We start from the raw sequence: 17906 nt of genomic DNA on the forward strand, positions 1-17906 counted from the left end.
TTACAAAGAAATTATGGAAAATGTGAGTTAGTTTGTTGGAGTACACATATCCATTAGTTTTCTTATGGAATAAACTTGACATCAAGCATATGGAACTTATTAATTTTATTACTGTTGACACCTTACTAAATTAACCTCGCTATAAAGAGATCCATAAAATCTTTAGTCACTGTGAATTAAATTATATTTATATAGTAACATAAACCTAAGAATTAGGGATTCTCTAAACAAAAGTTTCCTATACTTTACTTATTTTGACTTCTGTTTGCAGGGTTATGGGTGTTTCAGTGGCTACATCATGTCTATGTATGTTCTGTACTTGCTGCAGTCTCACCGTATTAACAGTGTCATGAGTAGTTACCAGGTTGCAAGGAACACGTGGAATAATTTGGGTGAGTTTGCTCTGTGGTATTTAATTACTTTCGCGAAGTAAACTTCAGAATAGCAATAAAATTAAATGTTCCTGAAACTGTCAAGTTTTGCATATCTTTTTCTCTGTATCAGTGTTGGTCTTCTGGATTGTAATGCTGTGTTGACTTATAGGTATATACCAACATTTTGGAGGAATGTACTTCCTCTACCTTTATGGCTGAAGTCCACGTGGCATTGAAACCCAGAAGACAAGCATTGACATCTTTGCTTCCATGAGAACTTGAATTCTGTTCTTCTATGTGATTTTCTAATACAGAACTCAAAAAATATAATTTGAATCTACTAGTCACTTCCTATTGTTCCCTCATCTGTAGTTTTGCAAAATGCTTCATAATTTTCTTGTTGCTGTGGATATGTAAAAACTCAGTGTTGAATGTTCAAATATGAGGGAAGAAAAGCATTATGTTCTATAATTAGGTTTCTGAATTTTGTACGCGACTAAATGATTTGTTTAGTAAATTATTAATACGTTTGAACAAAGGCTGACATTTTACTTACCATTGTTCCCTTAATTTGCCTGTGATGAGTTGAGAGCCATATTTCTGGAGCCCTGGCCTAATATTTTGGGATCACTTAGTTTTCTTGCAGTGAACAAACATCCACTGTAATTGCCACCAACTGAACTTCCATATTTATAAGACATTATTTTATGTGGTACCAGAGGGGTTGACCAGTTTTCTGAACAGGGAAAGAACACATGATTCTCATGCATTGTCATTATATTTAATTTTGCAAAATTACACTATTTTGTGCAACTCTTATTGGGCTTTAACACATAAAAATATGTTACACTGCATTGTATAGATGTACATATTAGGTTATGGGAGTGAATGGTCTTTTTGTTTCAGTGCTTTGCTTCCATTCTGTGAATGTTTATAACATTTGGATGTGAATACATGAGATTAGTATTAGGCAAGATTGTTACAAACATCTTCTTGATATGCTTACAAAACTAGAAGAAATAAGACTATTTGAAACTCCTAGGCATGGATGGATGAATAATATGAAAATGGATAAAAACAAAACTATCTGTCTCAGGATAGGGATCAGTGGTGGGATATTATGAACATGGTGAGGAACGTAAGATTTGAGGTTTTCACAGCGGTGAGTATGAAGATTTCTGTCTTCTGGGTTGTTGCGCTGTGTAGTCTGGTCGATGAATTGCCCTGATGACGGAGGCAGTATGACCTCTGAAATGTTGGTTAGCATTGACCAGACTACACAGCGCAACAACCCAGAAGACGGAAATCTTCATGGTGAGGAACCTTTGGGTTCATTGGGGGAAGGGTAGGTTTCTTGACCAGTTGAGCAGCTGTTAGCTTCTCAAGAAGTACTGTGCTTCATGCAGTTACTTCATTTAGTTAAGAAATGATTATGAGAAGGAAGTAGTGCTGACTTTAAATAAACTAACACAGATAATTTGTCCTTATACATTTTGTGAGCATTTTATTTGTAACTTTATTTCTAGCAAAAAGTAACTGGACCACAGATGGCATCAGTCTAGCACAGTCATTTCCCCAGCAGTCTATTTCTGATTTCCATCAGTATTTTGAGGTTGTGTTTCTTGATGTGACTGGCACCTGCAATTTTTGTGCTGAGATGAGCAAGGAGGTTTTCCTTTGGGTATGTATTACAATTGTCTGTGTTAAACAGTAAAGTTCAATTATTCAGGAGTTTAGGAGATACCTGCCATCTTCCCTTCCATGGGTGATGAAGAAAATAGCAGGCTTCACTGAATTATTGGTAGTATTTTGGTTTCTTGACACAGCACCGTAACCTGAAAGTTATGTGATAAGCAGTGGTCACCTTGAAAATCTCAGATGTCAGTTAAGATCATGTCATGATCTTGTTTGCACTCACATGTTTCTTTCCCAGTGACAGTCATACTCTTCTAAAAATCTAGAAATCTTACTGGTGTTTATTTTTCAGGTAAAACAGGAGTGTGACTTGGCAGTGAAATGTTTGGATAATCCAAATATTAATAGCTTTCAGGCTCTTTTCATGACTTCCATGCCATTCTATCGCCAATTTGACCACATTATCAGGTATGCTGTATGATATTTTAAAGTGATCCTATTACAGAAACAGTTCTTCAATGATTATTTTATTGCTTGTCATGAAGTGGTCTTGTGGGATCATCTCGTAAGGCGAATAACTGTAACTTACTTGAATGTAGAATGAGACCATGTAGACCTCCCAATTGTGGAAGATTAGAGATGATCAAAATAAACATCTATGTGGTAGGCTTCAATCATTTGACTACACAAAAACTCTATCTTTTTAATAATCATGTCCACACCATGCTTCTGAAATACGTATAAAATGGTGAGCAGCTAGAGTGTCAAGTCCTTGTTCTGTCTTACCTGCTTTGTGGCATGCAGTTTTCTTGATGTACTTCCTTCTGTGTACACAGTTGTCCTATTCCTGCAGGGTATAATATTTGTAGCCTTCGGAGACATCGATAAACAATGTAAATTCTGGGTCCAATTTGAATTGCCTTTGTATGTGCTATACATAATGCTAAAAGAACAACAGTAACTCACTATTAATTTTTATTAAATTTTTCCATAGGATACAGGATTTGTCAATGATTAATAAGGTAGTGGAAGAGTACAGTCCTCGAATGCAGAAAATGAATTATACAGGTCACAGGTATCCACAGGCATTGAGATTAATACTTGAAGTACTGAGAAGAGGCTTGGGTCAACGAGTGAAACACATTGGTATCATGTTACCCAATGCAAAGAGCTGGCCACTAACGGATTTTCCACCATCATTGAATGTAGTAATAACATTGGGTTTAACCTTGGACCCTGAGTTTGCTTTTAGTGTTCTGGAAAAGGGACCAGGGGCAAATTTGCCAGAGGTATGTACTGTTCTTGCCACTTAATTTAATCAGCTATTTATTACATATAAAACTTTCAGATTTTATTCTTCTAAATCCTACTCATCTTTCTCAAAATCTTGTGGTTGACCTCATTTATCCTAGTATTATTTGTTCATTTTTAGTTTTTCCAATTGTGTTATAAAATTTTAATCTATATGTGTTTCTTGGTTTTCTGATGTGTTACTGGAAGTAATCTGAATGAATTACAGATCGTTTGAAAGCAAGGACTAAGATAAAAGATCATCGCTTAGAAGATATGATGGCAAGCGAAAAATAATAAATACAATATAATTTATATTGAATTATTAATAATTTTTGGTGCCTTTTCTGTTAAGGCATTTGAATTCCGAAAATTCTGGGGGAAAAAGTCAGAAGTTCGGCGATTTCAAGATGGAAGTATATCAGAATCGGTTGTGTGGAGTAATGGTTCAGCAACGTTGGCTCAGAAACGGATGATATGTCGCCATGTAGTCACTTACCTTTTGAATGAAAAATTTGGCTTTCGAACTAACAGGGGGATCATGTATGTGGCAGATCAACTGGATGCATTGATACAACGCTACATGGTAAGACATTTCTCTAGCATCATATTTTAATTTCATGGTTCTTAAAGGCTTGTGTGTTGCAAGTTAGGAGGACATGTGATGTAAGAATTGGTCAACATTTAGTTAGTTTCATGTTTTGTAACCTCATTGTAATTAAGATGAAAGAAGTCATTTTAAAGTATATTGGGCAATTCATACACAGAAGTCACACAAGTAATAACATGTTGCACTTTCTCAACTTGTTTAGCCATTGTGTTTGTGTTCTATTATCAGTGGTGTTTTCATAACTTGAATCACTTGTATATGTTACTGTCTCACTTGAGAGCTTGGTAGCTTGGTCAGTATCATGATTATACTTTACTTTCTGTCACTTTCTTTGTTCCGGCGGCAAGATATAGTTTTATCCCGAACTAGAGTCAGTGAGGAACAAGGATCACCTCAGGGATTTTTTATAAATAAACAAATTAGGAACAACAAATTGAAGAAAAACACAGAATACTTTTACTTTTGAAATTTGGATCCTCTCATACAAAACTTCCCATAACAGGTACAAAAGTTTTGTTTACTGGCTGAAAGCCCGCTGTCGACTGTCTCCACTCGAGTATTGCACGTGTTCTTGACCTAACTTCCAGATCCCTTGCTAGTGTGGGAACCTCCACACATGACTTGCTAGCATAGGATCTTTCACACGTGATTTGCTGGCCAGTCCAAAGTTTTAATTCCAACAGTTACAGGGGTTCTGGACTGGTATAGTATCATGACTGTGCTACAGGCTGAATGACCTGGGTTTTGATTCCTGGCAGTAGGTAGAGCCCAGTACTCACCTCCATATAGTACTAAGATAAAGAATGATTAAAGCTATTTATTTATTTAGCTTTTTGGAAACGGACATATACTTGCTGTTGTTCTGCTTGTAGAGACTTCTGTCTAGCTATGGAATGAATGAGTCAGGAGTTTACTTGAGATACTTTGTAACAAAGCTTATATAACTGGCTTTTCATGATTTTGTTCTGTTTGCATGTGTGTGTGTGTGTCTGTGTACAGTTACCTCCAGCTGATTTTGACTATGGGACAGGCGAAGAAGCAACGGTACGAGTTATTAGTGCTGTAGATAGTCTTGGGAAGCAGTTGCGACAGTTAAAAGACATTCCTCTGGAAGTGAGTGCAGTTCAAGGAACGTCACCAGTGTTCCGCTACTGTGATGTATTCCCACCTCTTTCATCATTATGGAAAATAACTAAACAACAGGGGACAGAAGGAAGGAACTATTTCCTGAAGATAGATGGTGAGCCAGCTATAGCCCCACGCTGGATTCCGTTTGTTGATGGTAGGTAATAAATTAACATCTTAGTAGCCTTTTTAAAGTCTTCTACACAGACATTTTGAAATATTGCTAGTTCCTCTTGTAGTGGTAGTTAGTTACTGAGTTATTTGTTTATTTTTTAGTCAGGTCTCTCAAAGTAGGATTTGGGGTTATCATAGCCCTGATTATGGAGGTAGGAAGGACCTCTGAAACATTGGTAAACTTCTAGGTTTCAAAAAATACAATCTTAGCATCAGCATACATATTTTTAAATATAGAGTCAGGTTCTGTATCTGGCAACCCAAATGCTGTAAGGACCTAAAATCTGTATTTTTTCCAGTGATTTTAGGGGGGCATTTTTCTATGTTCGTTATGTTTAAAACTGGTGCTTCATGGTTCTTCGACTCACCACTATGTGGAAGTGGCACCACTGTCAGTGGTTTTCTTACCAATAGTAGAAGGCAGCTTGCATGTTTGCACCTGTTTATTCATTGCTTAGGAAATATTAGAGGGTTTGCCATTTCAGTTTTTATTTAGTATTTACTAGTTTTACTCTTTAAAATGTCTAAAAGGCCAACAGTGAGTTCTGAGGATTGCAGAAATACAAAGAGGAGGCAGAAAATGTAGTTATTGTTGAAGATCCAAAATCAAGAAAGTCTTACTTCCAAGACTTTTTGAATAAGGGGTCCAGGACTGTTAATCGGTGAGAAAGCAAGAAGCACTTAGAGGGCATATTTAAAACATACTTTGGGGGATTATTGGTTAAGATTTATTCTTTTACTACTTCTTCATTACCACAGTAGTTTCATGATTGGGATCCCCCTGATCAATTCTGTATCCAGTAGTGTCAGGCTTGATTAGATTGTTTTAAAGAATAGAAAAGTTTTGGTGAAATTTGAAGTTCTTTAATTCTTCAACAGCAATTATTCAACTGGGATTGAGCGGAAAGTGGCCAGATGATTTATGTGCTGTTCAGAGGATCAAAGCTGCATTCTACATTAAAATTGCAGACAGCATATCAAAACAGTTCAACTTAACAGCTCAGCAATATCCAGATTGTGTTTACATCTTCAAGGTAAGTTTGTACGAGAAATCTAGATGATATGTGGTAAAATCATCCCTTTTGAATCAGAGTAACAGTATATTTATAGTGAGACTTTCACTATTTTCCCTTGGAAATTGTAGAAATGAAGTTTGCCTTGCTGTAAATATGCTTATGTTTTACAATGTATAAGATGCACCCCCAAATTCAAAGAAATGTTAAGGTATAAAATTAAAAATCAAACAAATTGAAATATGTAACCATTTAAAACAGGTTATTCAGTTGCAATAATCATCATCATACTAAAAAATGAATATGAACCATAATTAACTGACTGTTGCTGATTCTGGGTTCACCTGCTCTGGCAAGGATGACAATCTTCTCTGTATGACATGCACAGTGTTTTTGAGGCATATTTTGAAGGTGAAAAAGTGTGACTATACACTGGAAATTGATTTTGTTAAAATAACCATTGATCATCCTGTGATTTCTGAAAGCAGTGAAGGTAGTTTGTTTGTCTATTTACTTTCTGATTTCTTTCACCAGTTATTTTACTGTCACTTAAGTTTATCATGAAGCAAATATATACTGATAACTCATTAGCTACTGTTTGTTTTGCTTCTGGATATATTATGTAGGGTATTTGCAACAAGACTTACGTTTTTGTGTTGTTTGCAGTTTTAAAACCGGTACAAGCAACAAAACATACATGAAATTCCATATTCTTTTACAGAGAGACTGATAATGCATGCAAAACTGCATGGTCACGTAGTTCAACAGAAATTTTTAGGTGGAACAAATTGTGCCTTTGCAGGATAAATTTTCCAAACTATGCAAAGAAGGTAACAGTGCATGCAATATACTGCTGTAAACGGTTACAGGGTTAAGTCAAATATAATGAAAGGGCGGATTGGAATTAGAGTTGACAAACAGATAAAGAGACTGTGGATAATGGCTGGATAGGACAGGGAAAGGCCTGTGTTGTGCAATGGAAATTGAGAATGTAGCACATTTGCTGCTGTGTATTGTAGATATTATACTATAACCTTTTTGAACTCTCCTAAATCAGTAAGATTTTCACCACTTCTCACATTTTCACAGTTTACAGAATTGTCATAAGAATCAGAAACAGTCATTTTATTATATAAACCATCACATACGCAAGCTTTACAAATCAGTCTTTTAGCAAGTACAGCAGCATTGTGTTCCTTCTTACTTACCATGTTTGTAAATAACAAATCACTTGTAAAATGTGATTAGCATAGCTGGAAAGGAAGCATTCTTTCTTTAAACTGTTTAGTACTGATATGTTGTAATATGTTGTGATCTGTGGAAGTTTGAGTGCATTTAAGAGACATTGCTTGGAGAAATTTATGACTTTGTGAGCACTGACATGAATATACCCATTGAAATGTGTGACATTGGTAACAGAATTGTAAGTTTTTTTTATTGCAATGAGTGTGTTAATATTGAAAGATTAATATCTGGTTTATTTTCAAGTATGATGTGTGCTTATAGGATGGGTTTGTGTTTCGTCTGCATGTGGCACATCAGCATGAAATATATCTCCTTAAAAAGACAACCACTCCAGAGGGAGTGACCAAGTACAGAGACACAGAAGAATCACTTGATCTGGAGAAGAGAATTGTTCACCTTCCAAAACTCACCAGTGCTTTGCATGGGTCAGTAGTACAGCAGATTCTAATAAACAGATATTTGTTTGCATGTTATAAGCCTTCAAGCAAAATCAAACATAGCTAGAAATAATTTGGATATAATATGGATCTTCACAAGAATCACATACCACTCTACTGGAGGTAGATAGTCATTTTGTATCCACAAGCAAATCTTATAACAAGAAAGTTATCAACTTCACTGCACAGCATTATTTTGACTGACCAGGGTTTGAACATATCTGATACTGGGTGTCCATTTGGGTATTTATTGGCCATATTAAGTTTTTGTAGTTTTCTCTCCATTTGGTTTTTCCTTTTATACTCCTTATAATTGTAATTTCTGCTATGATTTTCCTGTGTCCAAGTTTCTGTTCAATATGGACATGCGAATTATAAGATAAAGTTTGAACATTAACTGCGTAGTTTCTGACCAGAACTTTGGAATTATCATTGTAACAGCCTAGTTATCTGTTCTTATACTTATGCCTCATGATCATGATTTTTGTATGTGTGTCAGTCACTGAATTATAGATTCCTCTCAATCATGACATAACCATGAAGACTAGTGTTTCATAGAGCTTAAAATCACATAAACCTAGCTTTTACCTTGGTTCCATACATCCGTGGCTCAGAACTCATTGCTGTGAAGGGGTATCCCTGACTACTTCATAAACAGTGCCCGAATGGGCAATACCCATAATCCATATGATGTGGCATTATTCGTGAAGCGAAAAATTTGTGTGTGAAAAGAACAAATTTGATTCACAGTGATAAAAGAAGACCAACCCTTTTGAATTGCTGTAACATGGTCATTGAGTGTATTTGTTTCAATGTTTGGATACTTGTTGCATATCTAACAGCTGTCTTTTGTTTGTTACAGATTGCACCAACAATACCCATCGTATGGTCCCACTTGTTGCCTGGCAAAGCGGTGGCTGTCGGCACAGTTGTTGGATCCATATCATTTCCCAGAAATGTGTGTTGAGTTGTTGGTTGCATCCCTTTATCTGATGCCTGAACCATACCAACCACCAAATCAGCCGCAGCTTGGGTTTTTCAGGTTTCTACACCTTCTGGCTTCCACGAACTGGAATACTGAATGTGTCATTCTCAATCTAAATGCTGAAATGACAAGTGAGTACTTACCTGATGTTGGATCTGTCATGTTACTGTATTTGTGATGAAATATTTTGTGATAGTGGTTTTTGTCGTAGGTAGAAAAGATGTTTGTAACAGAACAAAAGTTTAATTTCATGAATTGAGCACACAAAGCTTTTAACCTCCGAAGTCAATGCTTGTCTAAATAATATTTAAGAATTCAGTCCATACTGCAAATAAAACACAATACATCACGTAAGATTTGAGGTTTTCACAGCGGTGAGTATGAAAATTTCTGTCTTCTGGATTGTTGCTCTGTGTAGTCTGATAGATGTTAACCAACGTTTCAGAGGTCATACTGCCTCTGTCGCCCTGATGATGGAGGCAGTATGACCTCTGAAACGTTGGTTAACATCGACCATACTACACAACGCAACAACCCAGAAGATAGAAATCTTCACAATACATCACCATTACAAAGATTAGCTGGTTAATGCTGTTTGAGAAAGTAATTGCTGTTCTAAATTGAGAATGACACGAAGCAAACTAAAACAAAATGCATAGTTACTGTTTGTTGAAGTAGCTCGTACATGTAGTTACCATTGAGCTTTAAAGAGTTAAAGACAGAGTTTGTAAGAAGGCGTTGTTGAAATTATATTTAGTCATCCATTTTAAATAAATTTTACTTACCATGTTTGTTATTGTATGTGTCAATATATTATATGCCTTGTTTTCAAAGTGATACAAAAGAAATTGTGAAGTATATATGAAAGATACCTTACAATAAATTAATGAAGAGAAAACCTTGGTAGCATGAAGTAGACCAGTTACATTCATCTAGTGCTTGGGTTAAAATGTGTGCAGGTTTATGTCCATGCTCCTTGTGTATTGTCATGGAATTATGTTTGTTACAGGATAAATTTAACTTTGTTATTTTGTAGCTTCAGTTATCTTAACCCACTCGTGATCATTATGCATATTCCTGTGTCTGTGTTATTGTGAGGCTTGTTATGGGGGAGCTGGTTTTTGGTTAGACCTGAAAAAATTTCCGTGCCTCTTCTGTGGTACATAAAAGAGAAATAATTACATCTGTAGTTTATCTTTTGATATATTTTAAACTATAATTAAAAGCTTTTACCACCAGATAACACTTTGTTTAAAGAATGCAGTTTGCTGCAGCTCTGAGATTGTGATGCTGAAACTGTATTGAAATCCCACAAACATTTGAACGCCCACAATTTTCTGTAAAATACTGGCACAGGAGTGTCATCTTTGAATTAAAAACCTACTGATGAAGGAGTTAATGACTGGTTCTTTTTACTTGTTGTCCATTTTAAATATTTTTGTATTATTCATATTATATTCCTCCTTTTTTCAGGGGAAGATATCCTAGAAATTGAAACGTGGTTCCACAATTGTCGTACTACATTGCCTGCCTTGTTCCTGTCAACACCATATGACAGGAAGAACTCCATATGGACAAAGGAAGCTCCTTCACTGCAGATTCTTATCCGTGTGGCTCTGCTTGCTAGAGAGGCTCTCAGAGTTATAGAACGTCTGCTCTTCTTACCCATTAAATCTGACTGGAAGGTTAGTTTGCTCTGGTGTATGTTAACTCTCACTGGGTTCTTTCTGCAGTAACTGTTGTGCATTGTGTTTGTGCTTGCAATGTAGTTCTTTATTCATACATCAGTCACAGGAAAACTAGACCAGTTATCATTTGGAAACCAATTACAACCATTGCTTTGTTTCTCACACATCTTTCTGCCACAATCTTGTTAGTACCACTCATTTCAACTCCCAGTGTGTTTTAGTTTTATTTTATTGATAAATCCACATTAATACATACTGTATTTGCTCGTGTATAAGATGAAATAGGAAGTAAGCTAATTCTTCACTTCCAAGAGAAAATGTTTAAGGATTTTATTGCTTGTACAGATAAAATTCTGTGGTTAAAACCTACTTTAGCTCAGTACTTGTATCTAACAATACTTGCATAACATAGGGTGGCAACTGAATTGAACTGAACTTTCATTTGTAATGTTAACGTGAGTGACGATATTTTAATTTAATAGTTGTTATAGACTAAAGTGTGTTCCATATGCTAAACTTTATGTGATACTGTGTATCCTAGGAGGGTTTGGTTTTCTCCATTTTGTTTACTTTCTATATCAACTTTTGTATGGGATAAGAGGATAGTGAATTGTGATTTTGAAAGGATGTAGAAGGAACAATGATGTTTGGTAAAAAGTTGTTTTTGGTGCGAATTTGACGTTAGGAGACAGGCGACTGCAGGTTTACTGGTGTCACAGAATAATTTAATCTAATTTCTGTTTGGTTTTGTTGTTACAGCAAATTTTTCGACCACCTCTAGAGGCTTATGATGTGCTGATTCATTTGCTCCCCAAGCTGAATTCACGGTGCTTAGAAGCAGTAGATGTGAAGCATGAGTGGTCAAATCATCGGCTACAAGCTTACCACAAAGAGCCTTGCGAAAAGATTCCAATTACAGGGTTCAATCCTGTTGATTGCTTTCTAGCAGAGCTAAGGGTAAGCATACTAAGTCATTAAAAAATGAATTTAATTTTCATGTTGCGCCATTTAATGTCAAGAGCTTTATTGGCTGGCTGCTACTGTTTTACAAGTGCCCCATGGAAAGGATACACAGTGATTGGATCATGAGAGTTGGTCCTTGTCAATTGTTTAGTGTGTCCTTATGCTTTTCCTTTAAAATAAAATATTATAAATAGAGACTCTGTTCTTGTGAAGTACAATGGAATCTATTTGTTTGTTGTATTCGATTTTTGTTATGTTTCTGTCAAATGAGGTAACTCATTTGATATTCTTTCATATAAGGTTTTCCTCATTTTAGCGTTCAGATTTCACTCTGTCGACTTTGAAGTTCTGTTGTCCCTCAAGAAATATTATGCTCAAATTTTACTGTAATGGTATGCTTTCATACCCAGCAAAGATAAGTTATGGCATCTGTACCTGTAAATAAATATAGGCATTCATATTTCAGAATGTTTTAGGACATAGTATTCTGCATTTAAAATATTAATTGCGTATTGTTTGTTCTCTTACAGGAGAACTATAGTGACTATGCACTGTTTTTCTGTGACATTTATGGGGGTAATTTCATTGCTGTACTTTGGAAACCATCAGCACTATTGCCGAAGGATTTTAAAGTAAGTAAATACCACACCTATCAGCTCAGCATGTGTCCACCACCAGAATGTTTTCCCAGATCCTGCGTTGAAGTAATCCAAACTTGATGATACTGGTGTTGTCAAAATTTCCAGTTTTACAGAAAATTGGTGTACGTGATTTATTTAAAAATGATAATATTGTGATGCTGCATTTACCAAGAATAAATAATCCAGTCTCTAGAAACTTTAATTGAAACAAGAAATTCAACATTCTGTTATACAGTTTCTTTTTGCTAAACTTTGTCATACCCTCATGTCAGTACTGTGGCGTGTCCAGCTTGTAGAAAAGGCTGTTGCTATTTTTGTAATGTTGGTGCAGTGGGTAACAGTATAATGTTTAACCATCCAGTACATTATAGACAAGTGACGTGCATGTTATGGCCAGCATGCAAACACATTTCGAAACAGGACTTTGTAATCTTATCATCAGCCTAATGTGGCAGAGTTGCTCTTTATGAAGAAATGGAAATATGTTCCTTATCTGTACAACTTATCACAGGAACGTTTTGTATGTACACAGATTTCAGCCTCTTCAGATGCTTATAGGTTCAGCAGATTTGCTGCTATCCTACTTATGTTTTCCTTGTGATTTTTGCTTTTAGTGTTCCTAGCCCCTAAGAAAAATTTTACTGGCAAAAAGACATGGTCAGTCCTATAAAGTGTTCTTTGGGTGTTGTTTGCCCATGCTAGAGCATGAAGAATACCTAAAAATTAAAACAGTTAATTTTTACAGTTGACTCTCTTGAGATGAGCATTCCCAGGCTGTAATTTGCATCTGTTTCTGGAATAATTCATACAAATGTTAAACATTGCAAGATATGTATTCTTTTTTATGTTGACAGACTCAACATTTCATTATTTAATTTTTTAATTTCAGGTGTCACATATAAACTGTCACAAACCTTCCAAGGATGGTTCAAAGGTTGAGTTGAATGTTGATGCAATTATAGAAGATTTTTACATCTTAGGAAAGGGAATCATTTCAACAATTGATGTGAAGTCTGGCAGTCCATTGTAAGGAATATAATCCTGAATGAGATGAGAACATGGATTTCATCAAAACTCAACACTACGCATTTACATTCTGTCTTCTTCTTCCTGTGATGTGACTTTTTCCCCTCTCTCTCCCCCAGTCATACAAAGCCTCCTCCCAAGGCTTTGTACTGTGTTGAGAGCAGTTTCCTGTTCAGTCAACTGCCAGTTTGCTGGACCTGTTGCAGCTTCACCAGAGCCCCATCTGCCATCGTTTCAGGGTTCCTGCCCCAACTCCTGCAGCAAGAATGGTGGGGTTGGCCTTTGAGAGAGTGCATTCTCTCTATATATTCAAATGTTAACTTCACTGCCTTATGTTAGTGTGGTTTTGTGGCGACCATTACTTTAATCTTAAAATGAAAAACTAGTGAATAATTCAGTGGGTCATGTAAGATTTTGTGTTTGTAACAAAAATAATGCTGTGTAAGATTTGAGGTCTTCACAGAATATGAAGTCATACTGCCTCCGTCATCAGGGCGATGAATCGCAGTATGACCTCTGAAACGTTGGTTAACATCTATCAGACTACACAGCGCAACAACCCAGAAGACAGAAATCTTCTGGTTCTGTCTCACTTTCAACTTGAACTCGTAATTAGGTGATAAGTACCAATCAGATAATTCTGTGATATTTATTTTGAAAGCTTAATTTTATAGTAGTGAGGGTCCGCAGTGGCCGTGCGGGTTGAGGCGTGGGTCTTGTGCCTCTTGGTCGCAGGGACTGTGGGTTCGAATCCCACTCAAGCCATGGATGTTTGTCTGCGTTTTTCTGTGTTGTGCTGTCCTGTGTACAGGTAGAGGCCTTGCGACGGGCCGATCCCTCGTCCAAGGAGTCCTACCAAATGTCCATAGATCAAGCCAACTGAAAGGTTGGGGACCCGTAAAGGATACCGGAAAATGAACAAACATTGTTAAACCGGAAAAAGAAGAATAAGAAGAATTTCATATTAGTCTCATTAAGGGACACAGGAATGATTTGTTGAGGTGGGTCCTCAACCAACAGGCCACAGCAGCCTGCTGATGTGTTTTTAACACCCTGCATACATTTTTTGTGGTCTTATGTCACTGTGTGATGATATTAAAAAAGAAGCTTTGTTACTGTCATCAGTATTTGTTAGTAAATATTACTGTGAGCAAGTGTACAGTATATAGAAGAATGTCGGACAAAGAAATGGGACATGTTGTTGATGAACACTTGGAAGGATGTGTGTAAATCATAAAAACAAATTATACCTGAATTTGAAACATTACTTAGCATTAGCATCTCAGTAATGACTGTTTTTGTAAAAAAATGTATTGAGTATCACAGAAATCCATTTGCAGCCTTCTTTATTACGCCGTCTCCTTTACAGGAGGTTGGCGACATATTATGAACGGGATCCTTTCATCCTTTTCTCGGACTGGGACCTGTTCATATGTGTTCTTTAGGCACGTGATACAGAAGTGGTTTGCCATTGCCATATGCAGTAGTAGGTCTAATTTAAAAACAATTTTAGTAAATTGCCTGGTCTTGTCTGGAAAAGTTGAAAAGCCCTGCATTAAGAGTCAAAGTTAACGAATAATAAAGATATTTGACATTGGTGTTGGCCTTTATAGGCTTCTAAGATCAGACCTTATGGTTTTACAAACATAATTGCTATCCACTATATTGATGTTACCATATTTGATATGAATCCTCTTTTTCTCTTTCTTTCTTTCTGTGGTGCAAGGTAGATGTTCTCTGGGCCAAGATTTTAGCTCGCAGATAATTAGGCAACGCTTATAAAGTTAGTTTGTTGAGAAAATTTGAAGTAAAGTGAATAATTAAATTAATAAAATATAAGTAGAAGAAAGAAGACAGAAATCAGACAGGAGAATGAAAGGTAAGGGGTTGTTTGTTTAAGTTTTACTATCTGATGGCAACAGAAAATGCTACTCTCTCCGCAGTCCTCTGTAAAGAAACTAGCATTAATATTGTACGTCATTACGTAACCGAGTTCAATAATTTTATAATTGTACTTTTCATTTTATTTGATTAATTTTTATCCTTTCAGGTACGTTGTTTTGGGAGAATTATTTGTGTTTGAGTTATGCCTTTCGAGTGGTAGGTCAGCCATTTAGTTAGTACACTGCTGTCATTATCTTGTCCTTAAGCACCAACATCAGTCAGTGTTAAACAGCAATTTTCATTTGCAACTGTGAGAAAAATAATAGAATGATGGGCTTTGTAATTGACCGTCCCCAAATATAATAGCTGATGGCCATCGCGCTTGACTTGAAGAATTGAAATTAAGTTCTGAGGTTGTGGTTGGAGTGTTTGATGGGCCCTTATCATAGAAGAGACTTGGATTTTGCCAAAAAATATGTAATTGTAGGCTAGTAATGGAAATAAGGACTGGAATGTGCCTTTGGGATTTTTGTGAAAACATTTGGTAGTTTTGGGAAAGCAGTTGAAGCTGCAGTTGACTTTTGTGAAGCGTAAATGAAGCATATGTGTGCTCTGCAGTGTTAATAAGAAGGATTGTAAACAAATTGGTTGACTTAGGAAGAAGAATTGTTAGGTGAGAATCACAATCTTAACAAAGGACCATTTCAGTAAGCAGCCACTGGACATCCAGCCACAGAAGCCTTGTGAATTCAAAATAAACTGCAGAAATATTTAATATATCCTGTAGAGTCTGTCGAGAGGCAAAATACAAAGTGTCTGACAGAGTGTAATTGCTAAATCACATTTCCTTGGGTATTGAGGTCCATATGGCAGCAATAGCATCTCTGTTTCTACAGTTTTTCTCAAGTGAATCATAATTTCAGTATGGTCTGTTACAAGTGTCACTAATTTTTCAAGATCCACCTTAAACAGGCAAACATAAGTTTGATTGTCCCTGGACACATAGGAGTTGATCAGCAAAATAGAACGTGCTGCATGTGTGACTAGATTTTGAGTCTGCTAATTCCATGGAGTCAGTTCTGACTGTTGCACTGCCGCCAAGGCTCTTCGAAGGGCCGTAACAACATCAGGGGTTGTGCAATGGATTAGCAGTGGTCTGAGTATTTAATATCACAACCATTGAAGTACTGCCGGTTTGTTAACAGGTTCGCAAGATCAAGACTTTTTTTTCGTTTTGGCATTTTGTTGTAGGTACTGGCAAGATGTATTGATATATGACTATCGATATTTTGATACTGATTTATCGTTTATATCATTTTATATTTTCTGTGCCTGTAACAAAGGGCTCGGATAATTAGCAAAAAATTAACAAGACGTTTAACAGCTATTATTTAATTTTCATTGATGTATCGACATGACTGTAAAGGGCGATGAACTAGGAACACGGTTACCAAAACGTAATCACATCGCTTGAAAGTTCGTTCCCACCAAACTGTCATAGAGTGTAAAATGGGTAGCTAGCGAGCAAATCGCTGGTGGTGGTGTAAGGCCAAAGTTCTGTTGTGTGAGAGGGAAGTCAGCGCAGGCGCACCCCGTTAGTAGCAACAGGAAGTGTAATTCCGTAAGATTTGTAGGCTGTGTTGTTTGGAGGCGCATTCTCAGTAGCAATGTTAACATTTTACGATCTTGAAGAGCCATTTGAACGGAAATTATGATTTCAAAAGAGGTCGTGTACTTTTATCGTCTTATATGCTTTTATGCAACACAAGACTATGTTCCGAAAGGCTGCTTGTTTCTGTCCTGCGCGACACGTCGTCGGTTTACGGAGGCGATGCTGGGTGTAATGGCGGTTGTTACTTTTGAATCTAATGAGGAGAACGAAATGGACGGAAGAATATTTTAACTTAAGCTACAGACGAATTGTGTTAAAAGGCGTATCTTTTGCAGCTTTTACTGTTCACGATTCATCAACAGAAAAAAAAAATTACATAAAGCTTCACAGTTTGTACTCGTCGGAACATTCCAATACACAACCGAAAGGTTCTTTTTCGACAATATCATAGCCTGCCATTGAAGGTATTCAATAGCAGAATAAGAGCCAGTTAATCCTCCCATCTTGCAACCAGTATTATATGATCCTTTTTAATATTATCAACAAATCTCCTCGGCCTTCAAAATGGGCGTTGTTTTCGAAAATGTTCCCTAGCAAGATTACGTACGCCATCCTTCTCTAACCGATCCTAGCTGCATTCCCAGCCTACCATATCTGCCTAGATTTTAGTATCTTAACACTAGACGACTAGACCCTTTTTACAGAAATTTCTTCGAGGATTTTATATACAACTTTAATATGTATGCGTTGTGGTTGTGGTTGCCCTAGGTTATGAGTAAAAATTGTAAAAGTCCTAATTATGTAATTTTATCGTGTCCTAATATTTATAAATACGTGATTTGTAAATAACATGCACTGCAGTAATCATGAAGAAGGGAGAAACGAAATAAAGTTTAAAACAGCCCTCGGGTGATTTTTGTTTACCGCAGAACTATAGTAAGGCGTTTCTTATTCGATAATATGAAATACGTTGCAGCGTATGAATACATTTTACCTATATAAGAGTTAGAGCGATGTCTAATTTTTCGAAGCAGTGTGTGCTGTCCTTTCTTTAAATCTCAGTATCTCCCATTGTAATCACTGACAAGTCAAAAGCCCGTCTCTCTTGCAACCAGAATCTATTCCAGATAGAAGCTGGAACACGTCTCTAGATCGGCGCCTTGCTCTTTGCAGTCGATAAAGAGCTGAGGGATAAATGGGGGTG

The 17906-nt window shown here is 36.5% G+C and overlaps 1 protein-coding gene and 1 long non-coding RNA gene across 4 annotated transcripts in view; one reads left to right on the forward strand and one right to left on the reverse strand.

Annotated features, from left to right (window-relative positions):
* Window positions 1-14473, forward strand: part of Mat89Ba (nucleolar protein 6 Mat89Ba) — a 23305-nt gene extending 8832 nt beyond the window's left edge. For all 3 annotated transcript variants that reach the window (XM_022078034.2, XM_022078030.2, XM_087350626.1), the window contains exons 8-20: window positions 272-392; window positions 1901-2055; window positions 2362-2477; window positions 3004-3298; window positions 3655-3885; window positions 4909-5191; window positions 6088-6242; window positions 7728-7891; window positions 8766-9019; window positions 10362-10573; window positions 11336-11533; window positions 12070-12171; window positions 13070-14473. In XM_022078034.2, the coding sequence (XP_021933726.2) occupies window positions 272-392; window positions 1901-2055; window positions 2362-2477; window positions 3004-3298; window positions 3655-3885; window positions 4909-5191; window positions 6088-6242; window positions 7728-7891; window positions 8766-9019; window positions 10362-10573; window positions 11336-11533; window positions 12070-12171; window positions 13070-13210 (2427 nt within the window). In that variant the 3' untranslated portion in view covers window positions 13211-14473. The remainder of the gene's footprint in view (window positions 1-271; window positions 393-1900; window positions 2056-2361; window positions 2478-3003; window positions 3299-3654; window positions 3886-4908; window positions 5192-6087; window positions 6243-7727; window positions 7892-8765; window positions 9020-10361; window positions 10574-11335; window positions 11534-12069; window positions 12172-13069) is intronic.
* On the reverse strand, window positions 2052-8750 carry LOC110836637 (uncharacterized). The gene is made up of 3 exons (XR_002545393.2): window positions 8492-8750; window positions 2796-2952; window positions 2052-2209 (listed from the first exon to the last, which is right to left on the reverse strand). It is a non-coding gene; the product is annotated as an uncharacterized LOC110836637 (long non-coding RNA).
* Window positions 14474-17906: the final 3433 nt, after the last annotated feature.

This window comes from Zootermopsis nevadensis, unplaced genomic scaffold (genome assembly GCF_977971745.1).
Source record: "Zootermopsis nevadensis isolate Lab colony 2312 unplaced genomic scaffold, Znev_1.0 Znev_ptg000002l, whole genome shotgun sequence".
NCBI classification, from domain to species: domain Eukaryota; kingdom Metazoa; phylum Arthropoda; class Insecta; order Blattodea; family Termopsidae; genus Zootermopsis; species Zootermopsis nevadensis.